Below are 25,055 nucleotides of genomic sequence, written 5' to 3'. Positions count from 1 at the left end.
AAAATCCTAATGCACCTGAACTGTATTTGTACTGTACCAAATCCACTAGGGGATTTGAGGCCATTTGCGATGAGAAAAAGAAAAGCTCTGTACAAACCTCCCTTGATGCCTACTTCAAGAAATTGACCCCAGTAGTAAACCCACTCTCCAGCAGCAGGATCAAACCCTGGCTCTCCGGCACCAGGTCCATCCTCTCCAACAGAAGTCATCTCTCCATCATCTTCTCCTACATCATAAGAACATAATAAATAACAGCAGGAGTAGGCCATCTGGCCCATCGAGCCTGCTCCTCCATTCAATGAGATCATGGCTGATCTGATCATTGACTCAATTCCACCTGCTTGGCTTTTCCTCATATCGCTTAATTATTTTTTTAATGTAAAAATCTATCTAACAGTTCCATAAATATGTTTAATGAAGTAGCCTCAACCTCTTCTCTGGGTAGAAAATTTCACAGATTCACTACTCACTGGGGAAAAAAAAAGTGTTTCCTCATCTCCATCTTAAAATATACTCCCCTGAATCTTGAGGCTGTGTCCCCTAGTTCTAGTCTCACCTACCAGTGAAAACAATTTTCCTGCCTCTATCTTATCTACCTCTTTCATAATTTTATGTTTCAATAAGATCTCCTCTCATTCTTCTGAATTTGAGTGAGTATAACCCCAGACGATTTAGTCTCTCCTCATAGATCAACTCCCTCATCTCCGGGATCAACCTGGTGAACCTCCTCTGGACTTCCTCCAAGGCCAGAATATCCTTTCTCAAGTACGGAGACCAGAACTTCACAAAGTACTCCAGGTGCGGCCTCACTTGTACAGTTGTAGCATGACCTCCCTGCACTTGAATTCAATTCCTCTAGCAATGAAGGCCAACATTTCAATTGCCTTCCTAATAACTTGTTGTATCTGCAACCCAACTTTTTGCGATTCATGTACACGCACTCCCAAGTCCTTCTGCATGACAGCATGCTGCAGTTTTTCACTATTTAAATAATAATCTGCACTTATAGCGGCTACTACGGTAGAGCTACTAAAGTAATACAAACACATGCCAGAGTAGTCAACTCAAGACTGATTTTATTCAGAGTTTACAAGCTTCTTTTATATACCACGTGTCCTGAGCTCCACAGGATAAGGTGGGTAGACACTATGGGTTTGCTGCCGATCCACGGGACCAGCAGGTTTAAATTAAGTCTTGTGGGTCTCCCGCACCTTCCAGCAGGAGACTTAGCAGATCAATGTGCACTCAGTATCTTTTGCGTGCAGTCCATTTGGTGAGTACCATGTCGGCGACAGTTCGTGATACTGCGCTGTGCGCCCGCTTGGCCCGCTACCTGGCCACTACACTCATCTATTTTTTCTAACCAAATGGATGACCTTGCAGTTACTAGTGTTGTATTCCATCTGCCAGACCTTTGCCCACTCACCTAATTTAACTATATCCTTCTGCAGCCTCTCCACATCCTCTGTACAATTTGCTTTTCTACTCAATTTAATATCATTTGCAAACTTGGCTGGACTTCACTCTGTCCCCTCTTCCATATCATCAATGTAAATGATGAACAGCTGTGGGCCCAGCACCGACTCCTGCAGCCCCCCACTTACAATTGTCTGCCAATCAGAAAAACACCCATTTATCCCAACTCTCTGCTTTCTGTCAGTTAATCAATCCTCAATCCATGCCAATATGCTTCCCCTGACTCCATTCATCTTATCTTATTGAAAAGTCTCTTGTGTGGCACCTTATCAAATGCCTTCTAGAAATCCAAATTTACAACATCATCCTGTTCCCCTCTATCTACCGCACCCATTATATCCTTAAAGAACTCCAGCAAGTTTATCAAACTGCCCTTCATGAATCCATGCTGCTTCTACCTGATGGAGCCCCTTTCTTTCTAAATGTCTCACTATTTCATCCTTAATGACAGTTTCAAGCATTTTCCCAACTACAGATGTTAAGCTAACTGGCTGATAGTTACCCATCTTCTGCCTATATCCCTCTTTTAAAAAGTGGTGTGACATTTATTGTCTTCAATCTGTCAGGACCTGCCCAAAATACAGAAAATTTTGGTAAATGACTACCATTGCATCAACTATAACTCCTGCCATTTCCTTCAGTATCCTGGGATGCATCCCATCAGGACCAAGGGTTTTGTCTGCTTTCAGTCCCATTAGCTTGCTCATCACTATGTCTTTTGTAACAATGATTTTATTGAGGCCTCACCTCCCTTTGCATACCACTCTTTGGCATGCTGGACGTGTCTTCCTCCGTGAAGACTGACACAAAATATCTGTTCAATCCTTCGGCCATTTCCTCATTACTCAGTATCAATCTCCCTTTCTCATTTTCCAAGGGACCTATGTTGACTCTGGCCACCCTTTTCAATTTTATATATATATTTTAAAAAAAAAATTGCTATCTGTTTTTTATATTTTGTGTTAATTTATCTTCATAATCCCCTTCCTTTTCCTTATTTCTCGTTTAGTTTTATTTTGTTGCCTTTTAAAGTTTTCCCAATCTTCAGTTTCCCACTACTTTTGGGTACTTTGTACACATGAGCTTTTAGTTTTATACTTTCCTTTATTTCCTTAGTTATCCAAGGCTGACTTTCCCCTCTCTTACTGACCTTATTTTTAACAGGAATATATATTTGTTGAGGACTGTGAAAAATCTCTTTGAAAGATTTCCACTGTTCTGCATTTAACCTGTGCTCCCAGCCCAGTCAACACTGACCAATTCCTCCCTCATCCTGTTGTAGTCTCCCCTGTTCAAGCATAATACACTCGTTTTTGAACTAAATATTGCACCCTCCATTTCTATAAGAAATTCAAATCATACTATGATTGCTTTTTCCAAGAGAGTCCCTAACTACTAAATTGTTAATTTTACCTATCTCATTACACAATACTAGATCTAAAATAGCATTCTCCCTTCTGGGTTCCTTAATATGTTGTTCAAGAAAGCTATCACAAATGCATTCTATGAAGTCATCCTCCAGACTCCCTCGACCAACATGATTTCCCCAATCTACATGGCAGTTAAAGTCCCCCAGACAACTGCCGTTCCGTTCTTACATGCCTCAGCTATTTTTCGGTTAATGGTCTGTGCTGCTGTGCTATTGTTATTTGGTGGGTGACAGACAAATCCCACCAGTGATTTTTTTTTTCCATTTACTATTTTTTAATCTCTCCCCAGATGGACTCAACATTCTGCTCCTTAGATCTTACATCTTCGCTCACTATTGCCCTGATCTCATCCCTAATTAAGAATGCCACCTCACCACCTTTACCTTCCTGTCTATCTTTTCATACAACGTGATACCCTTGTAAATTTAATGCCCATCTTGCAACCATGTTTCTGTGATGGCCACTAAATCATATACATGAGTACTGATTTGCGCCTCAAGTTCACTAACCTTGTTTCTAATACTTTGGGTATTCAGATAAAGTGCCCTTATGCTCATTGTCCTTTTAGAATCTAGTGACCTCTGCATCCTTTGCTTTTGACTTTCCTGCCCTCTATTTTTCTTTTTCTCTTTCCTAACTCTATCTTTGGTCTCTGTATTACCTTCCTCATTCTTTCTTTATAGGTTCCCATCCTCCTGCCCCATTAATTTAAACCTTAGACCAGTGATTCTCAACCTTTTTCTTTCCACTCACATACCACTTTAAGTAATCCCTATGCCATAGGTGTTCTGTGTAAGGGGTTGCCTAAAGATGGCATGTGAGTGGAAAGAAAAATTTTGAAAATCACTGTTTTAATCTTACCTATTGACTCATGTGCATGGTTTCATAACTCCAAATGAAATGGACCAATGACAATTTTTCTCAAGCAAAATATTTCAGTAATAATTGGGACTAGACCAGTGATTCTCAATCTTCCCTTCTCACTCACAGACCACCTTAAGCAATCCCTTACTAATCACAGAACATCGATGGCATATGGAATACTTAAATTGGTATGTGATTGGAAAGAAAAAGGTTGAGAACCACTGCCTTAGACCATCCAGTTGTACTGGTTCCATCTGCTCCAGAACCATTTCCAATGCCTCAAGAAACTGAAACCCTCCCTCTTGCACCACTGCTCAAGCCACATACTCATTCTAACTATTCTGCTATTTCTACTCTGGTTAGCTCATGGAACTGGTAATAATCCTGAGTTTATTACTTTTGAGGTCCTACTCCTTAATTTATCTCCTAGCTCCCTAAATTCAGCTTGTAGGACCTTGTCCTGGTTTTTTCCTATATAATTGGTATCAATATAGGCCATGAGAGAAGCTGTTTTCCCTCCCCTTTCAGAATGTCCTGCAGCTGCACTGAGACATCCCTAACCCTTGTACCCGGGAGGCACACACTATCCAGGAGTCGCTTTTGCAGCCACAGAAACTCCTGTCTGTTCCCCTTACTATAGAATCCCCATATAGAATCCAATTATATTCTGTACTGTTATGTTTAAGATGTTATAGTGCAGTGATTCTCAACCTTTTTCTTTCCATTCTTTAGGTATTCTCTATGCCATAGGTGTTCTGTGATTAGTAATGGATTGCTAAAGGTGGTATGTGGGTGGAAAGAAAAGGTTTGAAGACCACTGTCTTAATTGTACCTAATTGACTCGTTATGTGCACGGTTTCATAACTCCAAAGGAAATGGGCCAATGACCATTTTTCTCAAGCAAAATATTTCAGTAACAATTGGGTCTAGAGCAGTGATTCTCAACCTTCCCATCCCACTCACATACCACTTTAAGGAATCCCTTACTAATCATAGAGCACAGATGGCACATAGGTGTTCTGTGATTAGTAAAGGATTGCTAAAGGTGGTATGTGAGTGAAAAGAAAAAGGTTGAGAACCACTGTTATAGCGTACTTGGAAGTGTTTTTTAAGTGTTTTGTCTGTATAAAAAGGTAAAATACATACTATGTATGTTCCATTACCCATTATAGGTACATAATCTTTTATCTGAAATTCCGTAAACCAAAACCTCCATTACCCCTCTCATCCAGTGCTCCCATCCAAAAGCCCTGCTAATTGGTGTGAGTGTTTTGCGCATTGTTACTATTATTTGAAAAATGTCTGGTTCCAATGGTTTCAGATAAACGATTATGTACTTGTACAAAGATAAACATTTGACTAACTAACACTAAACAAGGACCATATATAATTTTCTGAATTAAATACAAATTCGAGTTGAAGACAGATCTAGGTAATGGAACTCATTTTTTACCCGGGGACTGCCTCTAACCTCCTTCTTAATGGTAGCAGGTCAAAAATACAGTGTGCTGGATGGAGCCCTTTTTATGCAACTTTTCTGAAGAATGTCATCAGTAGAGGAAAGGAAGATCCCAGTGATCCTCTTGGTCATTTTGATGATCCTCTGTATTGACTTCTGGACTGATACTTTGCAGCTACTATGACAGAATATATAGAGTGTGTGGATATGTTTTTGGGAGATAAATTGGGAAAGGTTTGTTGGAGTAGGTTGCATGAAAACACTTTGAAATGGATTTTATTTGAAATACTGGAGCTCTGCCCCATGCTAGACTTATCGGCTACACAGCTATTGCAAGAGCTTTGAGGAGTGCTCAGGAGACTTCACTGGTGGATTGTTGTTTACAAAAGGCAACAGATGAAAGAGCATGTCGGAGCCACTTCTGTCTGGAAGACAGCTAGCTGTTGTAAAAGGATCATGTGGTTTTGCAAGCAGTGAGAGTCAAACAGGCTTTTACTCTATGTCTGTGTGTGTGTGAAAAACAGAGACAAATGCACAGGGATCACTTGTACAGTGTTACAGCCAGCAGACAGCAGCTGGGACTGGAACAGGACAAGCTCTCAAGCTTGTAGAATGCCCCATTTTGGATGATGGTCTCATCAAAGCCCTTGTTGTTTATGCAAGAGCAGAGGACAGGCTGTCTAATGTTTCACTTTGAATAAGAGAAAAAAGGAAATCTGTGGTGACCTGAAAGAAAGAGGTTATCATCTGGAGAACCCTGAAGGGCAAGTTTCGTCAGCAAGACACTGAAGTGGCTGATTAAAAAGGAACAACAAGGAAAGCCGACAAGAACCTTCCTGAGCAGTAACCATTTACCTTTCAAGCTCCAATGCCTGGTGAACTTTATAAATGTTAAATTATGTGCACAGTATAAGAATTGCTTGCAACCAGTGAACTTGGAGGAATGAGAAGTGAGATTCGACTCTGAGCCAAAGAACTTTTCTGAACTTACACACACACATTCCATACATGTGCGCTTAGAATTAGAAGGGGGTTAAGTTAGGGTTAAGTAAGTCAATAGAGTTAAGTTAAAGTTTGATTCTATTTTCATGTTTAAAGATAATTAAAAGCAACTTTTGTTTAAGTAACCATTTGTCTTGGTGATTATCTATTGCTGCTGGGTTTTCAGGTCCTCTGGGCTCATAACACTACCAAAACACACAATGATGCCACCAGACTGTTCATTTGTGCTCCTGCAAAATTTTGTCAAGATGGGGGCCAGTAGCCTTGTCCTGCTTAGCCTTGGTAACTGGAGGTGTTGCTACACCTTCCTAACTAATGAGATGTTGTGGGTCCAGAATAATGGAGAAATATTGCAGAAAGCTGCAGCTTAAAGCGATTTGTGGTGCTTGTGCAGCTGGTAATTGGAAAGTCTCATGAAAAGCTGGCCCTTATTTCAAAGGATTGGAATTTTAAAAAAAACAAGGCAAGTCTTACTATACAAGAGACTCGTGGAGATCATTTTTCTGGATCTGCTCATTTAGGATTGTTGTTTTTTTTCATTGGCAATGGTTTAGAGAAGGTTCACAAGGATGAACCAATGAGGAAATGTTAAACCAGTTGGGACTTAAAAGTGTTTGGAAGATTGGGGTGCAAAAGTTGAAACACATAAGATTCCTCAGGCAAAATGGGCTAAATATTAATTGGATGTTTCCTCTTTTGAGAGAGTTCAGAATCAGAGAGTATAAGTTCAGAATAAGGGGTATCCATTCAAGAATGAGAGGATGAAAACTTTATTTTCCAAGATGGTTGTGATTCTTAAGAATTCTTTGTCATGGAGATCTGTGAGGGAAGAATTCTTGGTATACTTATTGAAGAGTTATGGGAAAAATGCTCGAAACTGGATGAGAAACATGGGATCAGCCATGAACCTAGGGGATGATAGAGCAGGTTTTAGGATCTGAATGCTCTACTTGTTCCTACTTTTCTAGTGTTATGATGTGGCCTTTCCTCTAAAGCTGGTTAATCAGACCTTCATTCTGGAGTTGTTAGCTGGGAGAGGATATTAGCATTGGATGGTTTATCTTGCCAATGTCTTTGGTGTATCATTCAAAGCATTATTGGTGGTAAATTTTCAGAACATTGATTGATCACCATTGCTCTGCTGTCCAGGAACTTAGTGGCAGTTTCAGATCTTTGAACACTTTGAAGGCTGTACTGGTGCACGAGACTTGGCACTCATTTCACATTAATACTATTTCAAAGATGTGTTTTATGTTCAATTCTGATGTTGAAACATTGAACTTGTCCTCCTTGAGAATGCTGGTTGAACTCAGTCAAGATCTGAGGAAAATTGACACTTGATATTCTGGTAAGCATCATTTACATTTCCTGAGGTCCAATAATTTCCACACTTGGAGTGTTTTATTGCCTGTTCACTGAGATGAGAGATTCTCTTGAAGTCTTAAATCGTACAGAGGAGTTTTGTCTCCTGAGACTCAAAGCAATGTCTGGTAGTAGCGTATGTCAGGTCCATTACACAGAGAACCTATCTAGCTTCTTGTAAATTTTAGGTATAACCAGTGATGAGAAGGAGAAACTGAAATGTGGAGATATTTTTTCAATGTACATCTTTTGCAGAGGTGTTTGTTTTGACTGTCTCATGTTTTTCAAAAACAACAGGAGGTTTCTATTACTCGTGTCTGATACACTGCAGACATATTCCAGATGTTTGCTTCACTGGAACTTGTACCCATACTGCAGCATTAAATATAGGAGGAATGAACCCCATTTTTGACAATAAATAAATTACAGAAATATTCTTAAGATAGAACTATATTTTGATCATTAATTTATATTTACAAAATAAATAAGCAGAATGACATAACTTTTCTGAAATATTTACACTGTTTAAAAATATTTTAAAGGCAAACATCTACAGTGATTGTTACCTCATTCTTAATTAATTTCACATTTATGCCTCACCTCAAATAATTGTTTTCTCCTCTCCAGCAGTAAAATCCTGTCTTCTGGTTGTTCCGGAAACAATAGAAACTTACTAGCCTCTTTTTTTTGAGTGACTATATTTCAAGTCTCTGCTGAGATAGTAAATATCATCGAGCAATTTGATAATAACAGCACGGTACCAATCCTGCCTTCACCTGATAGCCCCTACAAGCTCGTGTCATTGTGGAGCAAACAAGAGCAGAAACATAGTGATTTTTCCTTTGCAAATCTTGAAAAACTGTAACTAGATATGTAAAGTCTCTGTTACTATTTTGGACTAGATAAGGCAGGTAGAAGAAATTATTTAAGGATGTTCTCAAAATCTCTGCGGAAGTGTAATGCTTCCACTAACTTGACCCATGACCACTCAAAATGGAGAAAGAACATTTGGGATGGAACTGCTAACTTCTAGTCCCTTTATTGGGAACACACAGAAACCCTGCGTAAATGGTAGATCTTTCCACTATCCACACTCCAACTCTGTCAAGTGTCACCTGCCTACCATGGGCAGTGTCTGTAGGTCCTATATTGGCCTTCTCAACTCCCTCAGAACCCATAGAACTAGAGTTGAAGGGAGACAATCCTGAGGGACTACTTAAGAAGAAAGAGCATGACAAAAAATTGAACCCAGGGATTAGAATAGTTCACAATTTGCCCCTTTTCTAAAAAGAAAATTGTCTTAAAGTAAACAGGAAACATGCACTGGCAGTGAGCAAGAGGAAGTTTTTTTCATAAGTAGCTCAGGAAATTGTTTAGACCTAATAATATGAAAGAAGTGGCAGGGCCCTCTCCACCATGAATACTTACCTCGCACCTTGCAAAATAAAAGAAACAGTTGTCAAAAATCGCCAGGGATTTTGTGTCAAAAGTGCAAATTTGAAAAATATGTTAGCAAATATTGGGCTTTGAGTTTTTTTAATTGTTGCCCAGAATACGTTGGACTTGTTGGCAGATGTGTTAGGAACATTATGTAGGCACTCATCATTCACAAAATTCAGAAAGACCTAGAGACCCTATTGCTTCCCAGGTTTTCACTTTGCCTCAGCGTAAGCCTGTCAGCAGTCTAGTTCTGCTAAGTTGTCTCAGTCAAGTTCAATGGAAGACTTCTTGTTGATCTCAATGAAGCTATCAATGGACAAGTAGTAGTGCCTTACAGTATTTACAGTAAGACCTTATCATTTGAGACAGATTTAAGTGATTTATAATTTTTATGCTGAATCCATTATTGATTTTACTTTATAAGAGCGTTGTAAAATTCTCACTCTTTGTTCCATCTGTTGGTATCCTCAGTATTTGTTTTCTCCAGCTTTCAGAATTATTTGCTATGATTGCTGTTTCCGTGTTGGTTGTAAAATTGTACAATCTCACCCCTGCGTACACAAGGCATTGGATTTGAATTCCACGCTGCGTAAGGAGTTTGTACATTTTCCCCGTATTTGCTTGGGTTCCTGGGGGCTCCGGTTTCCTCCCACCATTCAAAATGTACAGGGGGTTTAATTGGGTGGCACGGACCCGTGGGCCGAAAAGGCCTGTTATTGTTCTGTATGTCTAAATTTAAAAGAAAATTAAAGTTCTCTTGATAGATGAGATACAGCATGGATAACTCAAAGATAGGTCTATAGCCAAGCTTTGTTTTATACTTTATGTTCCCCCATTTGATTGCCATTTTAGTAACAATCTGCCACCACCTTCTTATGCAGTCCCTCAGAATTACGAATGATAATTCCATTTCAGTTTCTTTTTAGGTTCTGATGTGGCTGGGTACAATGTCAGTGAACTATAGACCATTTACAGGAATAAGCTGAAAGCATGTGTAGTTTATAAGGTCATGGTTCCTTAAGCCACTTACACTTCCAATATGTGGCCTTGAGGTTCTCCATACCATCACAGAAGATTCTCCATGAGTGGGAATGGGTCAGAGCTTTTCAGGAATTGGTGGGGACCGTGCACTTCTTCAAGGAAGCTCAGCTATATCCTTGAATGTTTTTTTTCCTCTTTCTGCACCTGGTATCTTTTCCCCAACAGAGTTTTGGAAAGCATGTTCACTCTCAAAATCTGGCATCAGGGATGTAAATGATATGGCCTTGTCCAATGTAGCCAACTGAAAGTAACTAGTGTTTCAGTGCTGGGGACATTGGCCTGGGAGAAGAAACTAATGTTAGTTTGCTGGTATGAAATTATTTCTAATTGCTTTCAGGAGCTAAACCTTCAATTAGACGTAACTTTCGGGCTCATTTTCCGGTGGTTCCCAGTTACACCCAATTGATATTCAATTGGGGAGAACATGCAAACTCCTTACAGACAGTGCCAGATTCGAACCTGGGTCACTGGCACTGTAACAGCATTGTGCTAATTGCTACATTAACTGCATTGCTCTTGTGATAATTGAACATCTGAATATTGACAAAAGTACACTTTATTTCTCTGGGTACAATTCCAAGGACATTGACCAAAGTTAAATTCATTCAGACAAAAGAACAAAGTTGAGGGTCAGTCCTAACTACAGCCATCATCACTTGGCATATTGATCTGAAAAATCAGAAGTATAATTGCAGGTTGAGAGGAAAGTGAGATTAGAGGAGATTAATCCTCTTCATTGGTTTGATGGCGGCTGTCTTCATTGCTGCTCCCTTATCATTATTATCTTCTTTTCAATTCAACCCTGCCTGTGGACACGATAGAGTTGGTTTATTACCATTGTCAGCAGCTTCTGTAGCAGAATACACCTTAATGGAAATATTGCAATGTGTGTTTGTGATGTGCCATGGATGGACAAGACGTGAGAAGTGAGTGTTGAGTCGTGGTGGTATGAAGATGTTGTCCAAATAAATATTCTGTAACCCAGGTCACAATGGAGAAGCAGGGTGATGCTCCTACTCATTTTACTATCCTCTGGAAGCCCGGTGCATTTGCAATAAATGTGATCAGTGATTTTCACCCATTCATCTCCAAATTTATATTATAGCATCAACCTTCACAGATCAATTTTAACTAGGATTCTAATGTTGCTGCCCAGTACCAAATAAGCCACATTTTTGCTGGGCTTAAGTACAAAAACATTTAAGAAAGATGTGTTTACATTTCTTGAACTGTTTCAGAATGACCTCAGGTCTCATTTTAATGATTGGTTCATGACTTTCTTGTGTATTGTCTTTATGAATAAGTTGAGAAGAAGTAGTTGAGGCATGCATGCATAATACATCTGGATGGCTTCAGTTTTGCTGCAGCATATTTATCATTCATCTGAATTTTATTGTTTCCCATGGAATTGAAAAGTGTTACTTCAAGACATTGGCAGAATTAGAGGATTGGATTGGTGCATCATCTATTTGGCAATTAAAACTGACCCATGTGATCCTGAGTGATGTATTCAAGTGACATGATAAATTGAATATCAAAGGTAAAGCTAATCACCTAGACTTTGGAGGAAACAAACTAAATTTTTAGTTTATTTAACCAAGCAGAGTGCTTATATTCTGCATACATTGCATGCAAAGAACCACTCAAAATACTAGACAAAATCTGTGATAGAGATAGATATATTCAGGAGCAATAGTTCACAATCATTTGTTTGACACACAGGCCACCTTAGATATTCCTTCCTTACTGTGGATCACTTATAACAAGCCCACAGACTACCAGCAGGGGTGAGGAGGATAGATGGGTGACCCTCTTTCCATACCACTTGGGGCTTCTGTTTCATTGGGAAATATTTTTGATTATTTTTGTGGTAATTACAATCTTGTTTGAAGTATTATTTATTTTATCAGTAATTGTTGGCTTCATCATGAACCACCTGTTCAAAACTCACAAGGCATCAGTGGTCTGTAGATTTCAGGTTAAATAATTCTGTTCAAGAGGATTAAAATCCTGATAAAGAGTACAGGATTTCCAAAAAGGAGTTGATTCTCACCAAAAATGGAAGCACAACGTTGTTTATAGAAATCATTTAATACTATGAACAAAAAAGTTCTATTAATGTTGTACTTAAACAGGAAGTTGTCCAGACAAGTCAAAGGAAAGTCCTGCAGTTTTATCTGACAAGTTTGATAAACTCACAGGACATTTACTCTCCCCCCCCCCAATGAATGAACTGCTGCTGTGCTTATTAGCAGAATTTACTGAGGATAGATGGGGCTAGTATTTGGAGTTTGACCTAGTTTATTTTACAAAGTGTTGTTTTCTTGCAGATATTGATGAATGTCAGGCCATTCCAGGCATGTGCCAAGGTGGCAACTGTATCAACACTGTAGGCTCCTATGAATGCAAATGTCCTCCTGGTCACAAGCAGAGTGAAGTATCTCAGAAATGCGAAGGTAAGCAGCTCACCGCATGTGTTTTATGTCACATGTTTATTACTGCAATTCAGCAGGTTGCATGACTTTAATATCGGTACATCTTTCTCCCGATGATGAATTACCAATAATCAAACTGGTAACAAGAATTAACATTCTTTTCTAATTGTGCAGAGTTTATTTTATTAATGAGGAACAATGGATTGTCAAAGTTGAATTTCACTTTGGTCCATAAAACTCTGATTAGTTTCTGGTCTAGTACAATTGGTACAATCAAATGTGTTCATACAATGCCAAAAAACAATGAAGGACCTTTAAATACATCTGTAGTTTATTTTTGTTCTGTTTTCATATATCATACTTGGAATTTGCTGTGTTCTGTTGTTGATTTCAGATCAATTGACTGCATATTTGAGGATGTCATTTTTAATGAAGTAAATATGGTTTCTATAATCTCAGAAATGCTGTGTAATTGAAGGAGAATAACTGGCAGAAGGAGGTGAAATATCCAGATTTGCTTATCCCGGTTAACTTTTGAGTTCAAATTTATTGTTAGAGAACCTACATGACATCACATATAACCCAAAGATTTTTTTTTTCTTTGGGCAAGGCAGAATTTTATACTGTAAGCTACACGCAAGAATAAAGATACGAATATAGAAAGGAGTAATGTAAGCAAAAAAAAAAGAAATGCAAATAAACCTCTTCCATACAGATAAAAATAAATATTCAATAATAAATAATCTGCAAAGTATTAGTCTTGAAATGAGACTCCATTGAATCTATTGTTTATGAGTCTGATGATGTAAGGGTAGTAACAGATCCTGAACCCGATGATATGAATTTTGTGGAACCTATACCCCTTTCCTGACACCCAGCGAGAATAGAGAATGTCCTGAGTGGTGCAGATTCTTGATGATTGCTGCTAGCATTCCATATAGACCACACATGTCAAACTCTGGCCCGTGTGCCAAATTTGGCCCGCGATATAATTATATTTGGCCCGCAAGATCATTTCAAAAATGTATTAGAGGTGGCCCGCTGGCCGCCGTGCCAGTATAGCGCATGCACAGCTAATACTATAAATCCCAGAATGCATTGGCATCAGCCCGCTAATCGCCCCCACCTCCTCTGTTTACATTGCAGGGTCTCACCGTGGACTCTGGTTTTGGGGCCTGGCCGGTGTCAGGGGAAGCCAAGGCCGCTTCCCAGCGCCTGGAACCGGAGGCCTCGGGCCTGACCTTGCCAGGACCGTTGCCCACTCCCCCTCCCTGCCGCAGGCCGACCCACGACTCACGGTGACGGGGCCGCTGATCCGCCGAGATGTCGCCCTGCAGCGAGAGCCGATGCCCCCGCACTGTCGTGTCCCCCCGCCCGCCCCCGCACCGCAGCGCGGCCTGGCCGGTGTCAGGGGAAGCCAAGGCCGCTTCCCAGCGCCTGGAACTGGAGGCCTCGGGCCTGACCTTGCCAGGACCGTTGCCCACTCCCCCTCCCTGCCGCAGGCCGACCCGCGACTCACGGTGACGGGGCCGCTGATCCGCCGAGATGCCGCCCTGCAGCGAGAGCCAATGCCCCCGCACTGTCGTTGTCCAACCCGATCGCCCGCAAACCCCGCCCTCCCGCACACAGGCCTGAGTAAGTATTATGAACTTTAATCTCAGGATAAAACGATCTTCCAATAGTTTCATGTCACAGTTATAAATATATTCCTGGTTAAAAATGGTCCTGCACCTGGATACAAGCTCATTAGGCATAAAACTTGAAAAGTGTGTAAATCAAAGGATATCTGTACCAATGGAAAAAGGGCATGTCAAATAACACAATCAGTCACCCATTTGATTGTTTCAGGAATCATGTTATTCTCCCACATTCTCAATAGCCCTCAGATTTTACTATTCGACAGCACACTAGCAACATTTGACAAATCCTCTATAGAGAAATATTATTTATTGAATATTTTATTTCTCATTTGTTAATGCTTCTGGAAAGAGTTTATCCAAAACTATTATTAAACATTTATTTTAATAAGAAAAAGTTTAACATTACATATGTTGAATGAAGAGAAAACATGCAGATGTTGAAAATTTTCAATAAATATTTAGTTCGGCCCTTGACTTAGTCCAAGTTTTTAATTTTGGCCCTCCGTGAATTTGAGTTTGACACCCCTGATATAGACTGTTGCCTGTTATGTACTGGGCTCTGCCCAGTACCTTTCATGGGGCTTTCTCTGCAGAGATATTGGTGCCCCCATAGCAGGCCGTGATGCAGCCGGTCAGTACACTTTCCACTACACATCTGTGGAAGTAACCAAGGTCTCTGATATCATACTAAACCTTGGTGAACTCCTGATGTACTTCTTCATGATGGCATTAGTATGTCAGGTCCAGGGAAGTTTCAGATAGTGACGCCCAGCAATTTAAATTTGATAACCTTCTCTACTTTGGATTCCCCCAGTGATCACTGGATCGTACCTGTCTGGTTTTTCCCTTCTAAAATCTACAGTCAGCTCCTTGGTTTTTATGACATGAGTGAAAATGTTGTTAATGCACCATTCAGCCAAGATTTCAATATCCCTCCTGTATGCTGACTCATCACTCCCTTTTTACTGTGATATCGTCAGCAAATTTATAGATGGTGTTGTCGTGCCGAGCCATGTAGTTATAGGTGTAAAGTGAGTAGAGCAGGTGGCTAAGAACGTAGTCCTGTGTGGAGATTGTGGAGGAGATGTTCTTACCAATCCACACTGATTAGGATCTAGAGGTGAGGAAATCCATGATCCAATTACATAATGGGGTATTAAGGTCCAAGTCTTGGAGTTTTCTAATTAGTTTTGAGGGGATGATGGTGTTGAATGCTGATCTGTAGTCAGTAAATAGCATCCTGATGTATGCATCTTTGTTGTCAGAGTTTGGTGTAGAGCCAGTGAGATGACATCTGCTGTAAACCAGTTTCTGTGGTAGAAAAATTGAAACAGATTTAATTTTCTGCTCAGACAAGAGCTATGTATTTCAACACCAGCCTCTGAAGACAGAGAGAGCTGTGAGTGTCGGGAACCAGCTTATGGTGAGTGTATTTAAAAAGGGAGCAGTGCACAATTTAAAGTTTAAACAGAACACTGATTTGTGTGAGAGAATACTACAGCTAAGGGGCAGTGACAAAAAAAGAGAGAAGTTCAAGCGGACCAGTCAGTGTGTGAGTGGCTCAGTGTAGGAGGAGGTCTTTGAGGCTTTGGCTCACGAGGGTTCGGCGATATGAGGATGAGCTTGATTCCAGTAAGGTAAAGCCAGGTAAAATCTTTATATATAAACAAAGAATAGTTCATGGAGACAGCAGCTAGGGCAGTGGAATGCACCAAATGCAACGTGTGGGAAATCTGGGACTGCACAATTGTCCCTGATGACTACAGCACTTGAGAGACTGAGTTAGGGAGCTGGAGCTGGATGAACTCTGGATCATCGGGAGGCAGAGGCAACTTCAGGGATACAGTCACCCCAAATGTTAGGAGGCAGGTGGATGGGTGAGAGGGGAGGGGAAGAGGGAGACAGTGCAGAGCACTCCTGTGGCCGTTCCTTTCAATATTAAGTATTTCATTTTGGATACTGTTGGGGGAAGGGGAAATAATGTACCAGGGACAACTTGTAATGGTCATGTTTCTGGCATGCTTGGTGTAATGCCTTTACAGCACCAGTGATTGGGACCGGGGTTAGAATCCCACACTGTCTGTAAAAAGTTTGTACATTCTCCCCGTGTCTGCATGGGTTTTTCCCAGGGGCTCCAGTTTCATCCCACCATACAAAAAATACCGGGGATGTAGGTTAATTGGGTGTAATTTGGGTGGCACAGACTAATATGTCTAATTTTTTTTAAATTAAAATTTAATAAAAAAACAAAATTAAAGAAGGAAGCATACATAGATATAGGAAACAGGAAGGGCTCATGAGAAATACTAAAGATGGTATCCAGGAAAGAACTTAAGAAAGGACTTAGGGACTTAGGAGAACACGCGGTGGGGTGGGGGGGGGGGGAGGCATGAGAAGACCTTGGCATGTAGGATTAAGGGTATGTAAAGAACAGAAGGTTGATGAGAGTGACAGAAGGTTGATGAGAATGAAGGTGGGGTCATCAAAGGATAAAGGAGGCAACATGTGCCTAGAGGTGGAGGAAGTTGGGGAGGTCCTAACTGAATACTTTGCTTTGGTATTCAGAGGAGAAAAGTTCCTTGATCAGGGTGAGGTCAGAATAGAAGAGGCTTGTGTGCTGGATGATGTTTAGATTAAGGAAGAGGAAGTGTTGGATCTTCTTAAAAACATTTTGATTGCTAAGTCCCCGGGGCCGGACGCGATATACCCCAGATTGCTGTGAGAGATGAGAGAAGAGATAGCTGGGGTAGTGGATATGATCTTTGAATCCACCTTGGCTTCAGGCAAGGTGCTGGATGATTAGAGAATATGAAATGTAGTCCCCTTGTTTAAAAAATGTTAATTGGGAGAATCCTGGGAATTATAGACCAATGAGTCTTATGTCAGTGGTGTGCCGACAATTGGAGGGGAACTTTAAGGATAGAATCTATGATTATCAGCAGAAGTACAGTCAACTCAAGGATAACTATCATGGGTTTGTGAAGGGAGGGTTGTGCCACATGAGCCTAATCGAGTTTTATTTTGGGGTTTGATGAGGATACAGTGGTAGATCTGGTCTCTATGGATCTTAGTAAGGTATTTGACAAAGTCCCCCTTTAAAGACTTGTTCAGAATGTCATGAGGCATAAGATAAGTGGAACCTTGGCTGTGTGGATAAAAAAAAAATATTGTCTTGCAGATAGAAAGCAGCAAATAGTAATAGAAGGAAAATATTCTGCCTGGAAGTTGGTGACTAGTGGAGTGCAGCAAGGATCTGTTCTGGGATTCCCTGCTCTTTATGATTTTTTTTATATATAAGTGACCTAGATGAAGAGGTGGAAGGATGAGTCAGTAATTGTGCAAATGATATGATTGTGGTAGGTTGCAAGAGGATTTAGTCAGGATGCAGAGCTGGGTGGAAAAGTGGCAGATGGAGTTCAATCTGGATAAGCGTGAAGTGATACATTTTGGAAGGACAAACCAGAAGGCTGAGTACAGGGTTAATAGTCGGTTACTTAAGAGTGTGGATAAACAGAGGACCTTGGGGTGTAAATCCACACATCCCTCAAGGTTGCCACACAGTTGTTAGTTAACTAGGATAGTTAAGAAGGCCTATGGGATGTTGGGCTTCATTAATAGAGGGATTGAGTTCAAGAGTCAAGAAGTCATGTTGCAACTCTTCAAATCTCTGGTGAAACCACACTTAGAATATTGTGGTCAATTCTGGTCGTCTCATTATAGGAAGGATGTGGAAGCTATGGGGAGGGTGCAGAGGAGATTTACTAGGATGTTGCTTGAATTGGAAAATAAGCCAAGGCAGATTATAACACTCATATTGGGTACTGGTATGACTGAGGTTTGTTTGAGACAGGTGGGTACCACACCCTGTCAGAGTAAGATGTTGTAAATGTCCATTAATACATTGGCCAGTTGGTCAGCACAGATTTTACTCTATAAAAATTTTACTAATTCTTTACTCCGCCAAGTCCTCCATCTGGACTCGATGCTTTATATGGATTCAATCTCCTAAAGGCAGTCCGGCTTCAAATAAACATAGCTAGAGGAACCCTTGTAGTAAAGGATGGAACATTTAGATGGGTTTATAAAGTTTTTTGGTAATTCTAGCTTTGTTGTTTTCTGTTACACATTTAAATCATGAATTTTGAAATTTGTGTGGATAAGAACATGCAATGAAGTGAAGAGTTTTCTTTGAATTGAATCGGTGCATTGTTTAGTATTATTTTTATTTGTTGAGATATGGTAGAAACAAATGTGCATTTGCATGCCATTTAGGCAAATCAACCAGCACAAGTATAAAGTCATGCAAAAAGTAAAAAAAAATAGAGAAATTTGCAGATGAGAAATGTGCAGGGACTGCAATTAGATAGTTTGTGAGATCAAGAGATCATCCTCAATGCATGAGAGACCTTTCAAGATTCTGATAAGAGCAGGAGCAAAGCTGTCCTTGAATCTGATGTTAAGTATTTCCAAACTCTTGTACCTCTGCCAGACGAGAGAGGAGAAAAGAGTACAAGTGGATGGGATGGATCCTTTATTATGTTGTCTGTTTTCCCAAGGCTGTGGGAAATGATACACTATCAATAACGCCAATAGACTGGAGTTACTAGATGACAGACTTTTATTACCATAAGACTGGACACATATTCCTGTTGCTTGTCCAATTCCAATTCCAGGATTCGTACTGAGGGAGGGATTTGGGTGAGAATTCCAGGGGAAGGAGTTACAGGGAGGAGGCAGGCCAGTCATACACAGGGATACAGTACCAATGGCATAACATGATCACAGTGGTATCACCATATTCACCCCCTCTTTTAAAAGGAAGTCTGGCAGGGTGAAATGGGTTCAGTGTCCATTACAAGTTCAGCTGGTCCGATTGCCTTCTGTGTCTCAGGGACCGCCGTGGTGCCAGTTGTGGAGCAGCTACCGGCTCGTGATCGATTTGGAGCATGTCGGCAGCTGACTGGGGAGGGGCAGATGGGGCAGGGGTCGAGGCAGGGTGCTGGGGGTCGGCCGTGGTGGTTGGAGCAGCTGATGCATGGGTCAGGGTAGGGTACCCAGGTATGTAATGGTTAATGGTGGTGGTAGGTCTCATGGGATCAGTGGGGTCTTGAGATTTACTGCACATGCCAGGTCTTGGACATCCAGGTATGCTATGTATGTGTATTGTGGGTTGGCGTGGAGGAGGTGGACCTTCTTGATCAATGGGTCGGTCTTATGGCGTGCACATGCCTCTGGAGCAGGACTGGTCCTGGGGATGTCAACCAGGATGATAGCGTTGTCCCCGACACGGACTTCCTGGGGAAGGAAACATTCGTTCATGTCACGTGATGTTTAGTGGTTATGCACAGAAAGGATCTAATTGCATTGAGTGCCTCAGGGAGGACCTCTTGCCAATGGGAGAAGAGTACGCCTCTTGATTTCAAGGCTAGGAGGTCTCCTTCCATATGGTGGTGTTCTCCCGTTCCACCTGACCATCTCCCTGGGAGTTGTAACTGGTGGTTCTACTGGTGGCAATGCCCCATGCCAAAAGTTCAGTAGAGACTGGCTTACAGTCAGGAGTGAGATTGGTGAACAGGGGCAGGGGGTTATCCAGAGAGTGGGCAGCCTGCAAGTGGGACACAGTGGGTGGATTGTGGTATGCCACATGGTCACATGCAGCGGGGAAGGCAGGTGGATTAAAAACTGGTGATTGTGGACCGTGAGGGGGAGATGTGGCTTGTTGGACTGCATAGTGACGGTCTTGAGGTGGCACTGGAAGTCCATGCCCAAAATCACAGGCATACAGAGCTGTGTCATTACTAACAGTTTAAAGTTTTCATTGGTTGTGCCATGTATGATCAGCATCATCATGCAGTAGTCACAAATCTCTCTGGAGGCTATGGAGATCTTGAAACTCGCTGGGCTCACCGCAAGAGAGTAGTAGTCCCGCATAGTGTCAGGATGCACAGGGCTCTACTATCAAATAGGCTGTAAGTGAGATAACCATTTACCGCGACCTCCATCATCGAACGGGCAATGGCGCCCACATTCCCCTTGAGGTAGTTGTGTTGTCGGAGGAGAACAAGTCCGTGTTCCGGCGGGCTACATCCAACATTTTGGACACCTCAAAGGCCTCTGCAAGGTCTGTTCATCCAGTTCCAGCAGTCACTGATGGATATAGTCTGATCGAATGCTTGCTATGCATCTGTGTAGACCTCAGGAATAATGACCTTGCAGCTGCAGACTTAGCCAAGTTCACATGGGACCCAAAACTATTTCTCGAGAGGCTCACCAGGTGGATCACATTCATCCTGGGCCTGTACTAGCTTTGAAGCTTGTTCATGGCCTCCTTGTTCATTGTGCAATCCCTGATGATCGCATAGGTGTGGTGGCCAACCCACGATTGTAGCAGGTGTACCACGATTTGAGTGGAGGCGTGCAGAAGGTCGTTAAAACAGAGTAGCCAGAGCTTTAATCGGTCTGGGGCTTTGGGCGGTTGCAGATCAATTTCTAGCTTGTCCAGCCTCAGCAACTTGTCTATTGCAGTTAAAAAAAAACTTTAATGGTAATAAAATTGATACACTATCAACAATACCAAAAGCTGGAGTTACTAGACAACAGGCTTTTATTACCATAAGATTGGACATATGCACCTGTTTCTGGCCTGATTCCAGGATTCCTACTGAGGGAGAGACTCAAGCGTAATTGCCTTTATTGGGGAATTCCAGGGGAAGGAGTACTGGGAGGAGGTGGGCCAGACATGCACAGAGATGCAGTACTAATGGCTTAACTGCATCACAGTGGTATCACCACAGAGAGTGCAGACAATTACCAGAGGGGAAGCTAGTCTGTGTAATGGCCTGGGCTGTGTTCACAACAATTTCCTGTGGTCTTGGGAAGAACAATTCCTATCTGAACCTGTGATGTATCCAGATAGGATACTTTCGATAATGCATCCATAAAAACTGGTTAGTCATTGGGGACCTGATGAATTTCTTAACTTTTTGAGGAAGTTTAATGTTCACTGAGTTTATTGTTATATACAATAAACAGATGCACCAAGATTCATATTTGCCTCACCCAAACAGGTATATAAAGTACACCAAATACAATTATCTTGAAGTGGAAGTGCTCGTGTGATTTCTTGGCCATGGCGTCAGTGTGTTTGGACCAGGGAAAATTGTTGGTGATATTTATGTTGAGGAATTTAAATCTTTCACCCATCTTCACCATTGTACATCACCCTGTTTTCTGAAGTCAATGATCGGCTACTTTGTTTTGCTAACATTGAGGCAACGGCTGTTATTTTGACACCAAGCCACAAAGCTTTCTATCACCTTTCTGTATTCCATCACGTTGTTTTAGATCAGGTCCACTAAGGTGGGTCATCTGCAAATAAATATAAATAGAGTTGGAGCAGAATTTGGCCACCCAGTTGAATGTGTACTGAATATAGTAAGGGCAGAATATGCAGCCCTGTGAGCCACTGTTTTTGAGTATTGTTGTGAAGGAGACTCTGATCCTTTGGCATACCACAAATATATTCAGAAATGCAAAGTGCCACCAAGTAGGAATCCAATGAATCTGATTTGATGGACTATTTCAAAGCAAGAAAGTTCTAAAAGGGAATAAAATCTTTACCTAAAATAGGAACATAGGAAGTAGGAACAGGAGTAGGCCAAAAATGGCCCATCGAGCCTGCTCCGCCATTCAATATGATCATGGCTGATCTAATTTATGACCTAACTCCACCTACCTGCCTTCTCCACCTACCTGCCTTCTCTCCACCTAGAATTCTGTGAGGAGTCGAGCCATCCATACCACCCACTTTTCCACCCACTCTACTTGCATTTACCCGGATGAATATTCCAAAAGCATCTTGATTCTTGAAACTGCCTTTAAACTTGTAGGAGAGCCCATGAGCTGTCAAAATTGTCAAGCTCTTGAATATTCACAAACATTCATATAATATTTGATCAATTCAAACAACCAAGTAAGTCATTGTGGTGTGATATGGATAGGGTCATTGAAAGATTTGTTGGTAGATTACTGTGATTATTTTTGGCTGACTTTTGTTACAGTGGCATCATAGCATAATAGGGTGACATGGATGGTTTGTCTGCTTCCTCCCAGATCCAGTGAGCAAGTTTCAAACATGATCTCAGCGCGGAGTTGTGAAGGGATTACATCTTTTTTCCTTTAATTGTATGGGTTTCCTTTGGGTGCTCTCATTTCCTCCCATGTGCTGGTTGGTCGATTAATTGGTTACGGTAAATTACTCCATGGTGCAGGTCTGTAAACAGGAGAGTTGGGAGGAGTTGATGTGGAAGTGAGTTTAGTTACCAGGAAATAAGTTGCAAGATATTGATGAAATTGCTCTGAGATCTAGTGTAAGTTTGATAAGTTGAATGGCTGAAATTGTTTTAAAAAAATGAAAGTTCAATTTGTTTTTATTAATTAAAGTATGTTTTCAAATTTCATTTGGAGCATTAACATCATTAGTCCACCAGTTATGAGGTGCTATTAAATAGCTTTGATGCCAGGGAATCAATGCTTAAAACAGCTCATTACTATATTATGTTTCCCAAAATACTATAAGATGGACAAGCCTTTAATCATACTTACAGATGGTTTAAAAATCTTTCCTGGATGCAAAGTAACTTATTTTATCTGTTTATTGTCATGAAGTAAGTTTGAAGTTGAATAATTTGTTAAGTTAACCGATCCTGGATTAAGTTTCCACTCTTTCACTGCTGAGATGTCAAACCCTATTTCACTCCCAGCTAAAAAAAATCACATCTCTAGAATCAGTGACAAATGAGCTTGTTTTCTAAACTACCTTGATGACATAAAATGTCTTTGCAAGGCAAATAGAAATTGGAGTGTTGTCCCACTGAAAACGTTGAGTGGGATGTTGTGTTCCTTAATTTCCATTCCCATTTGAGGTAAAGTGACAAGGAAAACTCTCCAAACAGGGGTCATTTACAGAATCAACATAGTTGTGCAGTATTTGTGTTTGTTTATTCCCTTGCCCCATTGGAGAAATAAGTTATCCTTTCTCACAAATACTATTATCCACTTAGGACATAAATTGGAATTTGTGGGAAAATGACCACTGACAATATATCAAAATTGATTTTTGATATATTGAAACAAACAAATTATGGATAACCTTTGCCTGCTTACACTCTCTACTTAGCTAAAATTTCCTAAACTGATATTGGATAGTCTTGCTGTTTGTATTTTGCATACCATCCACAGTTAAAAATCTCACATTCTTCCACGTTATTCCAATGTTGAGATATTTTGCCTCAGAGATATTTTCTCTGCTTGGTGCTGAATGACATGCACCATCATCGCTGGGTATCTGAAGTCAATCAATATTAACAGCTTGTATATTTTGAGATTTCAAAAAACTGCAAATGTTTTTAAAAAATTGAAATAAAAACAGAAAATGTTGCAAATTCTCACCTGCTCAGGAATGATCTGTCAGGGAAAACAAAGAAGCAAGAGCAGCCTGACACAGTGTATATTTTCAGCATTTTCTGGTTCTACACCCCTGCTGAAGAGCAACATAGATAATCAGAGAGCTGTATCCAAACAAAGGCAAAATACAGTGAACAAGTAAGTCTACTATAAGCCACCAACAGTCAAAGGTCGACATCCAAATATTTGCCCAGTTTTCAAGCCCATCTGTGTAGCGATTTAGTTCATGTTAAAAATAATAACTTGGAAAATCACAAATTCATTAGCATTTAAGAACACCACAAGTTTATGAGTACTGTTACCGACTAAGCTCTAAAGAAACCTCATTTTTTTAAAGGTTAGAGATAGATTTGCTAATGCAAAATGCAAAACAAAAATTCTGCTATGGCTAGATAATTTGCTGGTGTAAGGGATTCTTAAGAAATGCAGATGTATTGGCTTCAAAAAAAAGAGCATTCTGGGTTGGGCAATCATTCATTTGCCTTTTATCTTAATTAATTCTGATGGGTTGGAATCCAACACTGACTACATTTCCTCTTCTTACTGATTTGAGGCTCCTCGTAAACTGAGACAGCCTTAACTCAGTTCTGAGGAGGTGGTAATCTACGTCTAAGAATGCTCAACAATGGACAACCTCACTCAGAACAGCCCCCGTGATAATTGATATCAAACCATTTACGTTGACATGTATGGGGATTATTTTCTGAAATCGGTTAAGTCACATTTTGAACTGGTATGGAGGCAGCTATTTTAAACTTGCTCACATGCTTCTGAACTTTGAGTGCCAAAACTGGCACCATTCATCACCACTCCAAAAGACAGCCTTAAACCAAGAATAATTTAAAAGGAATATTATACTTCTGTGAAAGAGAAAGTATTTGCAAAATAATCATTATTGTTAAGCAAAAGATTAATTCAGTTACAGTATAGCTGAATCAACACAAGTTTAACATCAATCATCATCCTTGTGGACACAATTGGTGTCTCAGCTAAGTGTGAGAGATTCAATTTTGTTATTAAATTATGGAATGGAATTAGTTAGGCATTCAGTTCCTTGCTGTTAGATAAGGTCAGGCTTCTTTTTCACTTTGATGCCATTTTCTTATACAAACCAAAAACCTACCTATCAAAAATTATTGAAAAGTTTTGGATGTAAGGGTGGCAGTGGTATCAGGGGGTGCTGGATTAAAAAAAAAATGAGAGAGCAGCCAGAGTGGGAGCCTCAGGTGTGCACTGGGGTTCAAATGTGCTCGTCTTTCACAGACTCCATGAATCCGATACAGAGTTCTTGGAATGTTTCAACATCTGGAGTGAAAAGTAGATTAAATTTATGCAAAAAGAATGCCACCTTCGTTTCCCTCCATCTATCATTTTTCATTTGTGAGACTGCATTGCCAAGCCATCAAAAATAGCAGCTTGCCCAGTTTTTGTTCTAATTCCA

At 40.6% G+C, this 25,055-nt stretch overlaps 1 protein-coding gene across 1 annotated transcript in view; it reads left to right on the top strand.

Moving 5' to 3' along the window:
* fbn2a (fibrillin 2a) overlaps positions 1–25,055 on the top strand; it is a 353,303-nt gene that overhangs the window by 94,874 nt on the left and 233,374 nt on the right. Inside the window, exon 8 of the mRNA XM_069927980.1 lies at positions 12,405–12,530. Within this exon, the coding sequence (XP_069784081.1) occupies positions 12,405–12,530 (126 nt within the window). The remainder of the gene's footprint in view (positions 1–12,404; positions 12,531–25,055) is intronic.

Source organism: Narcine bancroftii, chromosome 1, assembly GCF_036971445.1.
Source record: "Narcine bancroftii isolate sNarBan1 chromosome 1, sNarBan1.hap1, whole genome shotgun sequence".
NCBI lineage: Eukaryota > Metazoa > Chordata > Chondrichthyes > Torpediniformes > Narcinidae > Narcine > Narcine bancroftii.
The sequence above is the reverse complement of the archived record's forward strand: the minus strand, read 5'-3'. Positions and strand labels throughout refer to the sequence as shown.